The sequence below is a fragment of the Manacus vitellinus genome, unplaced genomic scaffold (genome assembly GCF_001715985.3).
Source record: "Manacus vitellinus isolate BGI_N305 unplaced genomic scaffold, ASM171598v3 scaffold_6_pilon, whole genome shotgun sequence".
NCBI classification, from domain to species: Eukaryota; Metazoa; Chordata; class Aves; order Passeriformes; family Pipridae; genus Manacus; species Manacus vitellinus.
In genome coordinates this window covers 32,513,255-32,532,873 of record NW_021940750.1, presented here as the reverse complement: position 1 = coordinate 32,532,873, position 19,619 = coordinate 32,513,255, and the positions used below count along the sequence as shown (strand labels likewise).

The window sequence follows — 19,619 nt, the reverse complement described above, 5'->3', positions numbered from 1 at the left end:
CCACCCTGCACAAGCGCACAGAGCGAGATGCCCGGTTTTGTCAGGCTCGCACGCTGATACCTGCGGCGTGAGAACCGGGGCTTGTTTTCCCTGAGCAGGCGAAACGCGTTACCACAGCATCGCTGAGCCGTGATTCACCCGGCTACGCCCGGCAGGATCCTGCCCCAACAGCTGCACAGCCGGACACCCGCACACCCCAACAGCTGCACAGCCGGACACCCGCACACCCCAACAGCTGCACGGCCGGACACCCGCACACCCCAACAGCTGCACAGCCGGACACCCGCACACCCCAACAAGCTGCACGGCCGGGACACCCGACACAGCCCCAACAGCATGCCACTTCAAGCGCTTCCCGCACACCTGCACCAGCTTGAACACCTGCACAGATGCGCTCTCGCACACCTGAACAGCTGCACAGCCACGCACCTGCACTGCCACACACCCGCACACCCGCACTCCCGCACTCCCACACACCGCACAACGCGGCGGACACGGGGGTTCAAAGACAGGAGGCGGCTGCCGCCCCGCACCCCGGTCCTGTGCCGTTCTCCCGGCTGGGGGAGGAGGGACCCCGACTTTTCCAGGCCCTTCCCCGCTGCTCCTCGGGGGCGGGGGGAGGATGAAGGAAGATGAAGGAGGATGCGGATTTGCGGGGGGGGGAGCGGCCTCCGCCCCGCCCCTTCTAGGACGTTCGGAGCGGCGCGCGGCAGCGGGGTGACGTCACTCGCCTCTCACGCAGGCGCCCAAGGCCCCGCCCCCCCCCCGCGGCCGAGGCCAATCGCTGTGGGGCTGAAGCCGGCTCCGGGTGAGCGCGCACTAGCTTCGCGCCCAATTCAGGCGCCGGCCCCGCGCGCCTGTCGCGGGCGGGTGCGATTGGCCTGCGCGCGGCGAGGCCCCCGCCCCTCGACCGGCAGGCCCCGCCCCCCGTCCCGCGTCCCCCCGCCCCGCGCTCCCCCCGCGCCCGGCGGTGAAGGTTCCCGATTGGTTCTGGAAGAGGCGGGTCCGCCGTATATATAAATGGGGCGGGCGGCGGGGAGCGCGCACTAGCGAGCGCACAGCGGAGAGTGAGTGTTGTGTTACAGCGCCAGTCAGGACAGCAGCACCCCTTTCCCCTGCCAAGGTGAGCGGCGGAGGTGGCGGCGGCCGGCGCCGCGCCAGGGATGGATCGGCGCAAAGGGAGCGTTTTCCTACCGAATCCTGGGAGTTGGGGGGTGCGGGGCTGGGGCTCCTTGGGAGGGTGGAGGTGGGGAGCTGCGGGAGCCGCGTGGCGCAGGACGTGCTGCCCTCTGTGGCCCGTTAGCATCCCGGGAAGGGGGTTGGAGTTGGGGGTTCGGAGGGTCATTGGGGGCTCCAAGGTCTGGGTAATGGTCCGAAAGGGACGGTCGCTGCTGATGTCCCGAATATACTTTATTAAATTCGTATTTTGTTTTGTTCTGAAGTAAGCAGCGAAAAGGGGGGGAATCGGGCCAGCTTCCTGCGGCGGGGGGGCGGGCTGGAGGCCGTAGGTGGCGGTCAGGGAAGGTCCTGTCCGGAGGTGCCAGCCGGCAGCGCCGCCTCCCCCTCGCAGGGGGTGCCAGGGGAGGAGTGACCCGGCCCCGGCTCTGCGCGGGGGAAGCGGGCGGCGAGGGGGTTCGCGGCTCAATGAATGGTGGCGCCCGGCCACGAGAGCGCAAAGATGGCAGGAGCTTGCGGTCCGGGAGAGAACGGCGGGGCGGGAAGGGGGGCGCGGCGCGCGAAAGGAGTCGGAGAGCGGGAGAGAAGGAGCGGGGGGAAGGGGCGCGCAGGAGGGAAAGGAGCGCCGCGCGAGGAGGGAGCGGGGGAAAAGGCAATGGAGTGCAAGAGGGAAGAAAAGGCGTGCGGGTGTTGGGGGGGAAAGGCCAAGTGATGGGCAGGAAGGAAAGGACTGTAGTTTGCCCAGGGATGGGAGCGCAGGCGGGGGGGGTGCAGAGGAGGAGGAGCGGGCCGGGAAAGAAACGGGGTGCAGGAGGAGAGAAGGAGCCGGGGGCAGGAGGGGGGTTAAGGACGGGGGGCAGAGGAGACAGGAGCGGCTCGGGGGCTGCTTCGGCACCGCAGCGCTCGGCGGGGGGGCGGGCGCGGGCTCTGCGAGGGAAGGCTCTTGCAGTTTTCTAGAAGAGTTTTGGCGCGTGCCGTGCGGGCGCCGGGCAGGGGCGCTGCGCGGCCGCGCCGCTCGGGGGCGGGGCGGCCCCGGCTCGCGGGCGGGGGGAGCGGCGGCCCTGGGGCTGGAGCTGGGGCTGGGGCTGGGGCTGGAGCTGGGGCTGGACCTGCAGGCCCTGCACCGCGGCGATGGGAGTGCTCGGGGAGCTTCTGAGAACGGGTATTCCATGTAAGACAAGGGGAACGGGTCCGGCTGAGCCGTGTTGGTGCATAAGTCACAGTTAATGCGTAGAGTGTGCTGCTGGAGGGGATAGTTGTAAGTGCAAAATTATAGTAATTCAAATACGGACTTTATGGTGAGAACGGTATCTGCTTCTTGTGTGACGAGGGGAAATAAAGGTCCTCTATTAATTTCTAAAATAACAGAGGAGAGAGGAGTCTGTGTTAGCCCAGATGGTGCAAATAAGTGAATGTAACGCAAAAGTCTTGCATCTAGTTTCTGCATTCCTTAAAACTCCTGAATTGTTACTGTCTAAAAATAAGATCCAGGGAGGGGGGGTTTTTTGTATGCGTGTGTTCCTTTAGTGTTGAAACCACGTGGTTGAAATATTTTATCTCAGAATACCACTGTGACTGCCTGCAATGGGATATGTGTGCCAAGCTGTTCCAGAATTGAATTTCAACTCCCTTCTTCCTTGCAGATGCCAGAAGCTGTGCAAACCCAAGACCAACCCATGGAGGAGGAGGTGGAGACCTTTGCCTTCCAGGCAGAGATTGCTCAGTTGATGTCTCTGATCATCAACACTTTCTACTCCAATAAGGAAATCTTTCTCCGGGAGCTGATTTCCAATTCCTCAGATGTAAGTACCTGAAGCTCTAGTCTGCTTCATTATGTTATTAGGGCTACTGAAATATTTAGGAATAGTCAGGGAATGTTAAAGCCTGCCTCTTCATTTTCAGGCTCTGGACAAGATCAGGTATGAGAGCTTGACTGACCCAAGCAAGCTGGATTCTGGAAAAGAGCTGAAAATTAACCTGATCCCAAACAAGCATGACCGCACTCTAACCATTGTGGATACCGGCATTGGGATGACCAAAGCTGACCTGGTCAACAACCTTGGTACTATTGCCAAGTCTGGCACCAAGGCTTTCATGGAAGCCCTGCAGGCAGGGGCTGATATCTCCATGATTGGTCAGTTCGGTGTTGGCTTCTACTCTGCCTACCTGGTTGCTGAAAAAGTGACAGTGATCACCAAGCACAATGATGATGAGCAGTATGCTTGGGAGTCCTCAGCTGGAGGGTCCTTCACTGTCAGGCTGGATAATGGTGAGTATTAAGTTTCTGCTCAGCAATGCTTTGTAAAGATTTGTGACAGTGGCACCTGCTCAGTGCATGGGAAAAGACAGATGGGAGAGGTGAAATAAGTACTATTGAGTCATCAGGCACAGGCCCAGCTGATCCCTCCCAATTAAGTTGGTGTAATTTGATATGTAAAGGAATGCCCAAGTAAATGGTGCCTTATATAAAGAAGACTGAAGATTTTTAAGCTTACATATGGAAACATTTCTGTAGACTTGTACAACTACTCTGTATGCAGATGCTTTAAAGATAACCCGTGAACAGAGCAGTGAATATCTCCCTAACCTCACTTTACAATATGTGCTGGGTACAGCAAGCTTGTAAATCGCTAAGGCTGTTTCTGTACCCAAAGCTTCATTTTCCCAGTGGTAAAAAAATGACTTACAGCAGTGCCTTTTTAAAGAATTAATCCAAGTCTACTATGCCGCAGCAAAGTAAAACCTCTATACTCCATTCTAGGTGAACCTCTGGGCCGTGGAACAAAGGTCATTCTGCATCTTAAAGAAGATCAAACTGAATACCTGGAGGAACGGCGCATCAAGGAAATTGTGAAGAAGCATTCTCAGTTCATCGGCTACCCTATTACACTCTTTGTATGTATCTTGTTTGAAGCTGAATGAGTATCACCACTTACAGACACGTCAATTTTTGTAACGTGAGAAGGAGCAGTACATTTGTGTTGTGGTAGTTACGGTTCTTTCAGATGTGATATGGAGGCAGCTCTTGGGATATGCAGTTCTGTTAATTACAGATTTATTTCACAGGACTAGATTAAAATAAACCTAGGGTTTTCAAAGCCCGTGGTGTATCTGCCTCCAAACCATTAACTACATCTTGCTGTATTGTTGAGGTCATTCAGTGTAATGAAATTAAACAGCAAGAACTACCCCGTGAGCATGAGGAAACAAAATACCACTTGTGTCTCAGCACTGAGAATGGGAGTCCTTTGAGTCAAGGAGGAAAGATTGACATTGTGTTCATGTAGTTTTCCATCTTTGTCAGACTGTGAGGAATACCTTAGAACTGTTAATTATGCAACTTACCACTTTCTGAATTCAACTGCTTATCCCTTCTGTAGGTGGAGAAAGAACGTGATAAGGAAGTGAGTGATGATGAGGCTGAGGAAAAGGAAGAGGAAAAAGAAGAGAAAGAGGAAAAGACAGAAGATAAACCAGAGATTGAGGATGTTGGTTCTGATGAAGAAGAAGAGAAGAAGGATGGAGACAAGAAGAAGAAAAAGAAGATCAAGGAGAAGTACATTGATCAGGAAGAGCTCAACAAGACCAAGCCCATTTGGACCAGGAACCCAGATGACATAACTAATGAGGAATATGGAGAATTCTACAAGAGTCTGACTAATGACTGGGAAGACCACTTGGCTGTGAAAGTAAGTTTTCTGTCTTCCAGCCCAACTTAAGTTGCTTCATTTGTATTGATAATCTGAACAGAGTCTGCACTCAGTAAGTGCGTGTGCCTTCCCAGTTTGTAGCTGAGTTCTTACTGTGTCAAACTGAAAAACTTAAAAGTAGGTTGCAGATATACATAAATTGAGTTATTTGGGTTTGTAGTGTTCGAAGGACCTCGGGTGAGATGTGAGCTCTAATAATACTCTTTTGTGTGCCTGTAGTGGGAAGTACTGTAAGAACATATTTGCTTCCTAAATTTCAGTCTGTGATAAAGGGAACAGAAGGTCATTTGAACTAACCCTGTAACTGCACACAAATTTGATGTGTCTGTCTGAAGAAAGTGCTTGTTCCTGACCTATGTCTTGACTACTGTGTTTATTTGATGCCCAGTGGTCACCATTTGCGTTGTACTTTTGAAGAGCTGTTAAAAGGTTATTGCAGTGAAAACCATGCAAATTGACTAAAACGATCATCTTGCTTCTTCACAGCACTTCTCTGTGGAAGGGCAGTTGGAATTCAGGGCTCTCCTGTTTGTCCCACGGCGTGCACCCTTCGATCTGTTTGAAAACAGGAAGAAGAAGAACAACATCAAGCTGTATGTGCGCAGAGTTTTCATCATGGACAACTGCGAGGAACTGATCCCTGAATACCTGAGTGAGTATGGTTTTGGGAAAAGTTTAAAAGTACTGCTTAGTTCATGTTACCCAGAATTCTGTAGAAAACCAATCTGTAACTTAAGTGGGCAGAACCACTTGGGTAGTGACTGGTAATGTTTGACATTGACAAAGGTAATTTTATTGTTTTCCAGATTTCATGAGAGGTGTGGTAGACTCTGAGGATTTACCTCTGAATATTTCTCGTGAGATGCTGCAGCAGAGCAAGATCCTGAAAGTGATCCGGAAGAACTTGGTGAAGAAGTGCTTAGAACTGTTCACTGAGCTGGCTGAAGACAAGGAGAACTACAAAAAGTTCTATGAGCAGTTCTCCAAGAACATCAAGGTTTGTAGTCTTTCTGCTTAGCAATGCTGATACTGGCAGCTATGGATCCTTGTTACACCTGAACCGCTGAACTACCACAGTTCAGTATTTACCTAAAGGAATCATTTAGTAGCAGGTTTTTTTCTTCTACCTTTGTAGCTTGGCATCCATGAGGACTCCCAGAACCGCAAGAAACTCTCAGAACTACTGAGGTACTACACATCTGCGTCTGGTGATGAAATGGTTTCTCTGAAGGATTACTGCACTCGGATGAAGGAGAACCAGAAACACGTCTACTACATTACTGGTGAGTTGGAACTGAAATGACGTGTAAATGCAGGTGTATATGTAGAATTAGCTTTTTAGGGGTGTATAAGTGCTCTTACAGGGCTTCCCAGTCTTCTTGCTTGGCAGGAATGGGAAACATCTCTTACCTGGCATTCCAGGAAATGCAAAATGACTTCCCAACCAGGGCAGAGTATTAGAAGCTGAGGGTGTGAGTTTTAAAAGGCTTGTTTCTTCAGGCTGTTCATGCCCCTTTTTTTTCCCTGTGGTATGTACAGGAAGCACCACAGAATGTTGCATAGGCTGTGCAGAAAATGAACAAGCTGCTACGTTATTGCTGAGGCTCAACTTTGGTATCCTTGTTTCTTGCAGGTGAGACAAAGGATCAGGTGGCCAACTCGGCTTTTGTGGAGCGCCTTCGCAAACATGGGCTGGAGGTGATCTACATGATTGAGCCCATCGATGAATACTGTGTGCAGCAGCTGAAGGAATTCGAAGGCAAGACCCTGGTTTCTGTGACAAAAGAGGGTTTGGAGCTTCCAGAAGATGAGGAAGAGAAAAAGAAGCAGGAGGAGAAGAAAGCCAAGTTTGAAAACCTTTGCAAAATAATGAAAGATATCCTTGAAAAGAAAGTAGAAAAGGTAAATAGAAGTACCCAATTTGTCTATATGTAACAAGTTCTGTGATCTGAAATGAGTAAATCAGTTGTACTTGTTGAAATGTTTAAATCACTAACGCTTTGCATTCCCTTTCTAGGTTGTCGTGTCCAATCGTTTAGTTACTTCTCCATGCTGCATTGTGACAAGTACATATGGCTGGACTGCCAACATGGAGAGGATCATGAAAGCGCAGGCATTAAGGGACAACTCCACGATGGGATACATGGCAGCAAAGAAACACCTGGAGATTAATCCTGATCATTCCATCATTGAAACACTGAGGCAGAAAGCAGAGGCTGATAAGAATGACAAGTCTGTGAAGGATCTTGTCATCTTGCTGTATGAGACAGCACTCCTGTCCTCTGGCTTCAGCTTAGAAGACCCTCAGACACATGCCAACCGCATTTATAGAATGATCAAACTTGGTCTGGGTAAGTTACATATCTGTCCTGGCTCCAGTAAACTCAGTATGGTCACACACCCCTTCAGGGTGTAATGTCTGTAGATCACCTTGGTGCTGCTTGGTATGTGTGGAAAAAGGGGAACCATTCCTCAGATGGTTATGCTGCAATAAATAAAGATTTGAGTTGTGCTGTCAGCATTAACAGTCCATGTGTTCTCTGCACAGGCATTGATGAAGATGACACTGCTGCAGAAGAAGCTAGTCCAGCAGTCACTGAGGAGATGCCACCTCTTGAAGGAGATGATGACACATCACGCATGGAGGAGGTGGATTAAACCAGTTTACAGGAACTCATGAATGTTTCCTTGGCTAATATGAATAAGTTATATTTTGTATATTATGAATGTTACCTGCCAAAAAAAAAAATCTTTGACACTTTGTCTGCATTCCCTCTTTATATTTATTTTCAAAGATGTTCTACCTTTATTTTTGTTACATTGCTTTTTCAGCTGATGTGAGATACAAATGCCATTGAGGGAATATTTTCTTTAACACTGTACAACCCTAAACAGGCAAGTTAAGAAGTAGTTATTTTTGTCTGTATTAGCTGGTTGCAGGTGGCAGGGTTTTTGACTTATTCTTAATTGCCAGAAATGTGGGAAAGAAGTAAAGAAGATGGGATGACATCAGGATGTTCTGAGTTTGTTTAGTGTTCTACAGCTCTTCAACTCTTGTCTAACATACAGTACCTAGTAACTAGGTATCCAGGAGAGCTGGAATTCTTGGGGAAGCTTTAACCCTTCTGCTCCTAACAAGTTCTTGATGTTTAAAGTTGTTTTTTATACTGTTCAAGGATTCTGGATTGCACTCTACCATAGAATAGAATCCACTGTAAATCTCTATTGTGACTTATGCAACTCTGCATGTACAGTTCAAACCTAGAACTGTAAGAATAAAAGTGTTAAGAATTGAGTCGTGTCATTGACTTGTCTGTTATCACTGAAACTAAACTTGCTCTTCTCAAGCCCAGAATCAATCACTCACTGCTTTGGATCCTGACTAGCAGCTGTGTCCTTTTAAATGTATTAATTGCACAGGCTTGGCCCTCCCACTGCAAACCAGTATCTCCTCAAAGCAGGAAAGTAAAGCAGTTCTTGAAGAACTCAAGACAATTCAATCTCTGAAAAAGTGGTGATTTGCTCTAAGTTTGGGTTTAATTCATGTTGATAAATCCAGTGGTTAAAAGTCTTGGCTAATGGAGCTCCAAGCCTGATCCATTGTTTTGCAGGGAGGTGATCAAATTTTGGCATGAGAAGTTATGTAGTCAGTTGTACATCACACAGTCTGCCAGGAAACTACTTGGCCTTTGAAGGAGGAGTAGTAAAGCTTTTAGTAAGTAGCTCCACCAATTTGCCCTGCAGATTACATTTGGTATTTGCAGCAAGCTTGAGTTAATGAACTTGGTAGGGAGGAGGGGGTGAATAGGGGCAGGTTCTGGGAATCTTGTCCTGCTCTTACACAAACATGGATCTAGTTTCCTGTTTCTGTCTTTTGTGCTTCATGATACTTGAGCTCCTGATATAAAATAATTCACACGTGATGGTGTGTGGGAGATTTTTTTTGTAAAAGGGTGTTAAAGGGACAAGTGTTACCTGAAGAAGTTTCCTGCAAAAGTAACTTGTTGCACAAGTTCTGACTTCATAAGGAGGCTGTCAAAGCAGCACAGGGTAGGATAGGCCAATCCCTGCTGCATTCAATCTGCTATTGTGGGTTTAGTCACTAATGAATTCAGTGGCCCTTGGGTTGGTTGCTTCAAGCTGATATTTCTGCATGTCACTGCAGTAAAGTGCTCATGTGGTTGCAGATAACTCAGAATTCTTTCTCCAAGGCAAAACTTCAGATTTTATATGAAAATATAAATCAGCTTTGGTAGTGCTTACACAATTGCTGAAGGCTTCTTGTGCTTGAGGGCTTGTGTTTCTCCTGTACCCCAACTGCTCCATAGAAACTGGTCTTGTGTTTGTTATTCCTCAGTAGGAACAAAGAGCAAATAGATGCCACTTGCCTTAGGTGGTTCAGAATATCAGTTTCTGCAATGAAACTGGATTTAAAAGCTTCTCCCACAGTTCTCAGTGCTTTACACATTCACATTTCCAGATTTTGTCACAGCACGTTCAGCTCTAGGTGACTGAAGGCACACGTAACTACAGGTGAGGGATTTGTCTTCCACACCTCACACTGTGTGTCATGACATGAAATGCCCAAAATCCCAATTATGGTTATGAAGTGCAGAAGAGGCTGCTGCCTGCCCTGTCAGTGAAAGCCCTTAAGCACTGTCAGAACACGCATATAATTTTCTCGGGCAGTGAGGCAGGAGATGTTCCCCATGGCTCTGCCTGGGGGCTGGGTGAGGTGTGCTTGAACTTGAGTGTCCTGTACATCAGGAGCTGTTTGTTAGTTCTGTTTTTGCAGCACAGCCGGGGTGAGATGCCCTTCGTGTGTTCCATTACCACCTCTTGACATAGCAACGAATGGTGCCATAGTAACAAACACAACACCAAACCAGGGGCAGTAGTTGCAGAGTTAGGTGTGTGCACCAGCAATGACTTGCAGTTTGGTGCATGGATGATGGAAGGGATGATCAGGGGTGGTGCTCCAATGCTGAAAACCACTGGGAGGGCTGATGTCAGCCTCCTTTAGGCAATTGCTTCAAGGCCTAGCTCTCAAAAATTGTGATTCAGTAGTAATGTACCAAAATGAAGCAGGTGGATTTTAAAGTATGTGTGACTTGTGACTAAAATCTATTTTACGAGATCTTTCATGATGTTTTAAAAAATGGTGAAAATATCTTACAATTAGTACTCTGGGATTTAAAATTTACAGTGACAAAAGATCCTAAAGACAGTTTTTTCGCTTGGTCAGTGAATTGATGGCTCAAGTCTTTACCTCCCTTGAAAACTAAGTTACTGGTTGGAGAATAATTCAGGTGAAACTTGCAGGTTATCTCCAGTATTTCTTGCCTTGAGAATGTATTGGTGTTTTGAGTAATTTTCTGAGTTAGACTGAGCAGCCAGACCATAGAATTTGCACAAAGGACATGAATGATAGTGGCTTCTGCTTCAGCACAGGGTGCAGAGCTCCCCTCATTTCCCATCTTTTTGCTGAAATACATTTTAGGAAGTAGGGACACTGTTACCAGAAGTTCTCTAGCTCAGCTACCTGTTGTAGCAGTTCATGGTCTTTGTTTCTCACATGTTGTACTGTTTTAACAGTAGATGGAAGTGTTGCAGAGCACCACAGTGGAGTTCTGGAAAGGCTGGGTGCCCTAGTAACCACTTCTCTTCAGGTTATTTGACCCTACAGAGAGGTTCATGGTACAGCCAGTGCTGTTTGGGGCTCACAGGGGACATTTCTGCTAACAAAACAAAGTTCAGCAAAGGGTTATGTACTGATAGTAAAATGCTTCTCCCTATTTGAGCTGCAGGACAGTGGAGCCAAGCACTCTGAATATGTGATTACAGTAACACTTGGCACAGCTTGGATGCTGGATTCAGAAGTACTTGATTCTGCTCCTCTCTCTGGAAGGAACCCCACTCCATAAGTGTTCTGGATTTTTGAGCCTTAGGAGCTGAAGTGCTGGTGCCCCTGTTGCTGTAGCGAAAGGCTCCCACCACCAGCTACAAGCTGCCCCAGAAAAAGGGAGGGGGGTAACCCAGGTTTTTATCAGTAATTCCCTTGGGGTGGATTAGAGTGAAACGACACTGAATAATCGGTGGCTGAAAACAGATACTGGCAAGGTTGATACAATTCTGTATCAACAGGCATGCTAGCATTTCTATGTTGTCATATAACAATGTGACTTAGAGATAACCTTGGGGGGGGGAGAAAATGCATAGGGGAGAGAAAGGCAGGATAAGAGTAAGGGAGAGAAAAGCTGAGAGTGGACAGATGTCCATAGTCACCGCCCACGGGGTCCAGCGATGACACTTGGTAGTTGCAGCTTCCATGTCTGTCAGTTGAAGTGGTGGCCTTGATCTGCTGGGGGTGAAGGAGGGAAGCCCCCACACTCCAAGAAGTTATGAGTTATTGTATCCATGGTCAGTGTCAGGGGCCATGCCTCGAGCCTCCAACCTCTCCCTGGGCCCTGCTCAAGAGTTGCTGTGTCTGGCCTGGTTCCCACCCTTTTCCCGACTGGCAGAGGGGGGGGGATGGGCTCCTATGGGCCATCAGAGGTCCTGCCCCTTCAGGGCCCGACACCTTCAATTGCCCATCAGAGATACAATGCAACAGTCAAAAGCCTGCAAGCTCTGCTCTTGCCTTTTCAGGGCTGCACACCTTCAGCACTGGAGGGAGGGAGGGGCCGGATTGCTCATCAGAGGTAGAATGCAAGTCAAAAGCCTACAAACTCGGCTCTTTACTGGAGGGAGGGATGGGCCCAACTGTCCATCCGAAATGCAAGTCCAAAGCCTGCAAAAGTCTCCTAGAATGCATAAATCATCAAACATTTCAGTTTCTGACACCACCGTGTGCTGTACAGTCTGAATTTTGGATGGCAGCAAAAGGGAAAAATGGCTTTTATTGTCCTGGAAATTGCAACAGTCAATTGAAGCAGATGGGTTTCCAAATGTAACAAGAAAAGGAACAGAAAAAATACAAATGTAAATTCTGTGCTGTGGTGAATGTGGGGGGGAACTGTATTTGTTTTTGAAACAAAAAAGCATCTAGAATGTGCTATAAACACATTAACACTTACATAAACACATAAACACTTACGGCATTCATGGCCAATCGTGTCTTGCCAGGGAAGGGGTTTTTCAGGTCTTTTGCATTCATTTACTACTAACTATGAAGTGTTCAGTCTATTGTATTCTTAGTTTGCATTTGGAGGTCTTAATTTGACAGCAGAGGCTTGGCAATAGATCATTTCAGAGGGTCTTCTGCTTATGCATAAATAAAACTTTTATCATGAGTTGCATAAGAGTGAGGGTGCCCTGAAGAAAGAGTGGCCTGAGTGTCAGAGCTGAACATTTCTAATACTTTGTTACGCAGTGATCATCTTTAAATGTTCTTCGTTTTCAACCAAGAAAACCTTACCTAGGAAACATCTGAATAAGTCATACTGGGACAATGAAAAGTGATTTCAGACAAATACTGGATTTTCTTGTAGCAAATTGTGTAATTGGGAAGAACTGGTGAATAAAGCCATCCTGAGCAGGACTGGTCCAAGCAGGAGTGGATGTATCAGGGGAATGTTCAGTGCCCACAGCAGCAGTGATGTGAAAAGGAGACAGAGACGTGCACTCTTTTGTACCAAGGTGCTGTTTTGATGAGGAAGAAGAGGGTGTGAGGCAGAGGGTTTTTATTTTCACACTGCGCAGGGTTCTCTTTAGGGCTTTAAAATGCACAAGTATGGTTTCCAAGGGTATTGTACTATGTCGGTTTTTTTCTTACCTATTTGTGACTGGTTGTAAATTATATTGTTGTCTTTCTGTATCAGACAAAAAAAATAAAGTCCAAAGTAGTTTTGGACTTTGCAAAAAACCTCCTTTTTCACGTACTTTCCATGTACTGTTCCACTGGTTTTCCTGCAACAGTTTTTAAAAAGCTGTTGACAAGCTTCTGTTGCAAAACATAAGTTAGTTTAGCAGATGTATAGAGTGATTTCTGAAACTATAATGCTGATGGTCTCTCCTGCACAGTGCCATGGAGGTTGTGCTCTACTTGCTAAAATGCTCTCCAGCGTTCCTGCTTTGCTCTATCAGACAGTTCTGTGCACTGGAAATCTGCAGGAAAGCTCCCACCCAACCACTTCTCGGTGATCCCGTTGGTGGGGACTGAACCTGGCAGCACAGACCTTGCCTCACTCATTTGGAGCATTTTTATTTGAGTTTTTAGGTGCTCACCATAGTTGCTCAGAAGAGGGATCCCTTCACTCAGGGTGCAGCCGGAATGTCACTCGCAGCAAATGTCAGAAAGGAGCTAAACCTCTGCTGATGCACAGCATGCCAGAGCCAGAAGATTTGGGAGATGTTAGCCAATTTAGAAGATCTGCAGCTTACTCTTGCACTTGGAAACTCAGCCCTGCCAGTTACAGAGTCCCACAGTGATATTTACACGGAACTGGAAAATGATTTTCAAACACCAATGGAAATAAATGGTGAAGAGGCAGCTGCTTTTCCATCAGAGGAATCATGTGAACTGTCTAAGGAATCTAGATCTACTGCAGCCCTGGGTGCTTGAATGCACTTCACCCACGGAGGTCAAGCCTTCAAGATCTGTGGGATTCATGGAGAACTCTTTTAAAATTGCTCTGCTCCATTGTCCGCCTGTAAGTTTGCTGCCCAGTCCTGTCCAGATGGGCACAGGCAGCAGGTTCACTGTGTGAGCCTTGACCTGTGCTCACCTTCACAGTCATGATTTTATCTGAAACCCCTCACAGACCAACCATTCTCTGGAGCCTGGGCCTTGTTGCCAACAGCTGTTGCCTGTAAAGCAGCTAATTTGGGGCAGTCTTTTGTGGGAGTAAAGACTCCCAGACACGTGTTTGGATGAAGGATGATGATCATTTGCTTTCATTCAGTTTAGCTGGCACTGCAGGCATAGCATAGAGCTCCATAGCTCCCATCTTCATGGTGGGAGATGTTGAAGGAATATTGAGTAAGACTTTTGCCTGCTATCTTTTGTTTTGAAAATGGTTGGAGAATCTGAAGAGGGGGAATAATCATCTGATGATCCTGATCTGGTTAGAGAAGGTAAGGAGATTAAAAGGAAGTGTCTGGGAAGGCAAGAGGTGTAAGGAACAGGGTCTAGCTCAGCTGGAGGCAGGAGTGGGCTGGAAGGCTTGTGGGGTTTGTGAGCTGCTCCTGGTGCAGCTGCTGTCACTGTGACTTTCTCAGGGACTTGTTCCCGGTACCTTTTCAGAGTGACATTGCTGTGGAGCGAGATGTTTGTTTTACTGAGGTTTTTATACTCATTTTAAAATTAATCTAGAACAGTATTACCTTCTGCATTGTGCAGAAAGATGCAAGAAAGCCAGCTAGGAAGGAAATAATGGGAAAAAAAGGAATTTGATTTGGGAAAAGTAAAAATAGTACCTAATTTTCTATGAAAAGGGTGACAAGAAAGGGAATGGAGATGCAGCCTTCAAAAAGGTGGAATCAGATCTGCTTCTTTGTGAAAAATGGACTGGATTTGTAGTTCTCCAGTAAGTCTAAGAAAATGCTATTGCTGGTATTTAAAACCGGCAGAAGTGTTTTTCCTTTTCTCAGGGAGCAATGGCAGGTAAGGGTGGCAGCATCCAAATCACAGGTGATGGATTGTAAGTGATTAAGAGGGGTGCTTAGGAAGCTTTGTGTGTCCAGCCACAACTGTCCCTCCAACAGATGGGAGATCATCTGCTCCAGCAAATGGCGGGAAGAAACGTCTTTGAATACCCTGGCTGAGTCTGGGGGGGAGATCCGGGTTTCCCTTTGACTGTGGACTGTCTTCTGTCAGCCTGAGGGTCACGTGAAGTAAATGGGGCTGCAGAAAATAAATCAGTGAGAGAGGAGTGGGAGTGTTGCTTCTCTGGCCACCTGGCCTCGCAAAGCAGATGCATGTGCATGTCTGTGTATGCAGGTGCTTTTTTTGTATATATATCTATACACACACTTAGGGAAATGCAATGACCAGAGGAGTGCAGGCCTCCGAGCAGTCGGCTCTGCTGAAGAGCAGCCTGGAGCTGCAGTGGCACAAAGTGCTTTCTTTCACAGAAGGACTTTGTTTATCCTTGTTTCTCTCCCACCTTTTTGGAAGGGGCAGTTCTCCAGGTGGAGGAAGCTGATCGGGCACCTGTGAGGGTGGGGGCAGCCAAGGCCTGGCCTATAAATCTGGAGGAGGGGGGAGGTGCTGGCACCGGGATGGCCTCGGCTGAGAAGAGGCAGCGGCGGAGGAAGAGGCGTGGGGCTGGGCAGCCCATGGAGGGTATGGAGGGAAGGGAGCCCCCTGCAACAGAGCCCTGGTGGGGAGTGAGTGTATAGGGACCAAATTTTGGGGGGGGGGCAACTGGGATAGACGGCTGGCTGGTAGCACAGCTTTGCCTTTATCCCTCTCTGGTCTGGCTGGATGTCTTGAGTACAAATAACTCTTTGAGGGTTCAGAAAAGTTGTAGTACCTTAAAGAAAAGGAAAAAAAGTCACTTTACAGAGTATAAGCTTCTTTTTAAAAAAAATAATATTTTTTCTCATGCTGCGTGAAGGACTAATGAATGAAGTAATTGTTGTGGTCAAAGACAGTGGCTGCTTCTTGTTTCTTTTTAAACAGAAGCTACTTTTGGTTGAGAACTTAACACAGACTCTGTGAAGGACTGACCAGCTTCTCTGACCAACAAGGATGAAGGCGATCCTTCTAAAATTGCCCATGTCTGGGCAATTTATCTACAGGAATGTATTCTCTAATGTGTTCTCCTACTCTCTGCCTGTTTTAGTAGGTGCTCAGGAAAAGGAGGATTCTGTTAAAGGCCCAGACTATGTGGAAAGACTGGCATGTAAATGCATGGTAACTTTTCTGATTGCTGCTTCTCTACCTCCCAATTGAAATATAATTCAGAAAATGTTTGTTGCTTTGCCATTTGCATGATGGTGCAGCTCACTGGGCTATAAAAGAACAGGTGGGGTGAATTAATTTAAATGGTGTCACCTGCAAAGACACAAAAAGGGAGAGATGGAGGAAACTCTTCCACTTCTGCTACACCCTGGGAAATAGGGGGTTTCTGTAGCAAGAGCTCTTTCAAAAATGAGAATGTTTTAGTCATTTATCTGCAGTTACATTTTGGAGATGTAAGACCACCAGATGCAAAGGAACAAACAAAATCACAGTGTAAAATACCATTTGTTTTGTAGAGTTGTTTACAAACTTGAAGTAACTGTTCCTAGCAAATGCAAGGCATATTCTGGTTTGCTTCCCTTTGTGTTTTTGGGGATGTGGAAGGGGGAAGACTTCTATTTTCTCCTTATGTCTCACTTGTACAACCCAATCAGCACTGCAATTGTGGGATATTTGGAAGGACAAGCTGGCTTCAGATGGGAAAGCTTTGTAGAAACTCAGCATGTATGGTTTGTACTAGAACTTCAGCTTCAACCTGAAGCTGCCGTAAATTCTGCTCTGAGTGGTATTTCTTTCCTTTCCTCCTCTGCAGCAGAAGTGCACAGTGGAGTCAAGCACAGACTCTGAGTCTGAATCCAGGGCAGAGGTAAGAACTGATTGAAGTGTCTGGATGGTGATGGGATTCCCTGATGGATATCCAGCTCTTCCTTCAGTAGGGAGAGTCTAAGGCATGGTTTTGGCATTATTGGTTTTGTGTAAAAGGAAAGGGAGAAAATACCCCAACAACCCCCAACCCTACACTCTCCTCTCCATCAGGCTTTTCCTTACAGCTGTTGCTAATTTTAGCACAACTGATTCTGGGAGGATGAGGCAGGAAAGAGACAGTGTTTTAGGCAGCAAAATGCTAAGAAGTGCTGACCTGGGTTGTTCCTGATGGTTAACTTTAAGCAGCTCTGGTCCAGTAGGATTTCTACAGCTCTGGTTAGAGAATCTCTCCCTTCTGACTGTCCATTTTGGAGGAGATTAAGAGAGCAGCTCTGCTGCTGTGGCAGTTAGTTATGGATGTTGGTAACTTACTGAATGTTGTTCTGTCAAACCAGAATGTTTAGTGTTGATGAGAAAAGACCTGATGCTGGAGTGAAGAACTAAATAATTAATTTGTGGGTAAAAGTCTTCAGAATTGATGTTTGCTGTTGGTCCTTGTGAGTCACTGTGCTCTGTGACTCAGAGAAGCTGCCTGCCAGGAACCTGCCACCACTTCACCTTCAGGAAAGTGCAGGGTAAAGCTGGAGTTGTCTGTGGTCTCCTGGGTGAAACAAGGCTGGAAGTCCAGCTGTCTGTCTGGGCAGGGTGGAGGGGGGGCTGGCACATGTGCCAGCCTGAACAAAGACTTGGTTGCTCCCCCCAAGGGTGCTGAGGCAGGTTCCAGGCCAGGACTGAGGGCTTTCTGGGCTGTTTGGAGAAGCAGAAGGGCTTTGTGGGGATGTCTCAGTTCTTGAACCAGCACAAGAATACAGAGTCATGAATGGTCTTGGACTTCAGCTCCCCTCCTAAAGCCTTTGAGTTCCTGTTATGAAGAGCCCAGATTCCCAAGCCCTGCTTTGCCTCAGCTGTACTCAGTTCTCCCTCTTCCCACTGGAAGCAGCACAGCACTGACTGGTAGTGTGTTCTCTGAGCAGCTGTGGTGGATCCTTCTAAAAGAGCACTTTCTCTGCTGTGAACTCTTTTTCTCTTTGTGTGACTGCTTTCAGAAAACCTGTGGTTTGCTTTCCAAAGGGAGTCCCCCTGAATGACTTTTTTTTTTTAATAGGCCCAGACTATAAGCACTATTTAGAATTTCAAATCATCCATATGTAAAAGAACAAAAAGAGACCTGAGTGGGAGGGAAGCTCTTTAAACTCTACATTATTTCCTGACTACTATTATTTAAATGCTGTTTTGGTTTATTTTTCTGGTGGTGAGGTATGTAATTACTCATTGCTCTCTTTAGAGCAACATTTTAAGTGCAGTTGAGGCTTGCTGTAACTCTATTTTAGGCTAACTTTACCAGACCTTTAAAAGTTAAGCTGAGACACTTTTTTACTGTGTTTTAGGAAGACAGTAAAATCTGGCTTCCTCTTCTTTAGGATTTTTACCTACTCTGGTTTTTCTTTGATCAGTAATTCACGGAAAGTTGCCTTATAAACCTGTGTTAACTTCTAGGTCGTGCCTAGCCCACTTGCTGGAGGACTCAAGAAAGCAAAGGACACCAGGTGGTTGCAAGTAGGTTTTGGGTTTTACGCAGAAGCCTGGACTTGGTGTAGCATCCAAATTTTAAAATAGAGGTGGGAATGTGTGGATTAACAGGAAAACTTCCACAGTAGGTCTGTGACTTAGGGAATCCCTGAAAGTGATTTTGAAGTCCACTGTATGTTGCCTCTTGTGGTGTTTTGGTTTTGTTTGTTTGTTTGTTTTTTATGGGCAAACAAGCATCCACCACATCTAGAGCTGTTTATTTTAGTTTTTAGATCCTTATGATGGCGATTCAGAAGATGCATCTGTTCATTCTGACTGTAGCTTGAATTCTTCAAATATTATAGAAGTCCTACCATGTGCCCCAAAAGCAATGGCTTTGGAGGATGCTGATACTTCAGATGATGGAGAGTCCTTCCCTAATTCTCCTGACTGGCTCTGCCCAAAAGTCAGTGAAATTCAGACAGTAAATGACTGGAAAGCACCCCTGGATCTTCCTAGCCAAGAGGACTTCCTGTTGCAATCACCTGAACTGCCTGGAGCCACTGAAACATTTACCCCCATGAGGCTGACACCTGACCCTGCCTTTCTGATGAGCATTAACCCCTCAGCCTCCCTGGAGCTCATTGCAAGCCCAGCTGACAGTGCTCCACAAACCTTGCTGGCAGCTCCTTGTGATGGTACAATGGCCAAGCAGCCCCTAAATAAAAGAAAACAAGCGATTCCCACTCCAGAGGGTGGCACTGAAAAACTAAGAAGAAAGAAGTTCCGTGTGACTTAATCTGAGGGATGAATAAATAGTTGGACAAACTGTTCTGAAGAATCAGCCTGGTGGAGATTTCTTTTGCAGAGGGTACCTGAACTGAACAAGCTTTAAACAAGCTGGCTCAAGCCTGTTACAAATGCAGCTGTGCTGTCACTGTAAACTCTGAGATCCACCTGAAAAATGGAATCAAACAAGTTATGTGGCAATTCCAGTGAAAACTAGCACAGGTATATCCACAGAGTGTCAGCCATGCTGGGGCCTCTTGGAGCACCAGCCTCCACTCCTGCATGCAGTACCTGGAGGCACTGGCTCAGTTTCAGAGTACTTTCACCCAACATGGCAAAGATTTGTTGAGGAGGGAAGGAAGAATGTCCCCATGGCTGGAATTAGCTTTCAATAGCTATAGCTCATCCCACACCTCCTTTTTGTCAGTGTTTGGCCCTTGGTGTGTCTGACCTCCCCTACAGAGGAGGGCAGCAGCTGCTGCTGAACTGTCTGACTACAAACAAGTGAACTGCACCACGATGAACTGACTGCAGCTAATGGCAATTTAGCATTTATTTTCTCCTTCAAGTGGGGAGAAACTGTCTCATTGCTATTTAAATACCTGTTCCTACCCGATTTGAACAATGTTTTAGGTAGACAGTCTTCGTACACCTACCAGGTCAGCATTTATGATGTGAAGTAGCTGAATTAGGTGAGAGCTTCTTGCTTAGTGAGAATAATCACTCAGGAGCTGAGAAGTGATGCTCACAGGTGGGAGGCTGGTTAGGCAGCAAAAACTGTATCTCTGACCTCCCTCTCTTGTATTGTAATTTCTTTTATCACC

The 19,619-nt window shown here is 46.9% G+C and overlaps 1 protein-coding gene across 1 annotated transcript; it reads left to right on the top strand.

The window, feature by feature from the left end:
• Positions 1-945: 945 nt before the first annotated feature.
• Positions 946-8,181, top strand: HSP90AA1 (heat shock protein 90 alpha family class A member 1). Its single transcript, XM_018082315.2, has 11 exons — positions 946-1,123; positions 2,820-2,978; positions 3,079-3,445; positions 3,938-4,071; positions 4,557-4,865; positions 5,373-5,538; positions 5,693-5,883; positions 6,022-6,169; positions 6,520-6,788; positions 6,904-7,237; positions 7,435-8,181. The coding sequence occupies exons 2-11, from the start codon at positions 2,820-2,822 to the stop codon at positions 7,542-7,544; spliced, it is 2,187 nt and encodes a 728-aa protein (XP_017937804.2). The 5' UTR covers positions 946-1,123; the 3' UTR covers positions 7,545-8,181.
• Positions 8,182-19,619: the final 11,438 nt, after the last annotated feature.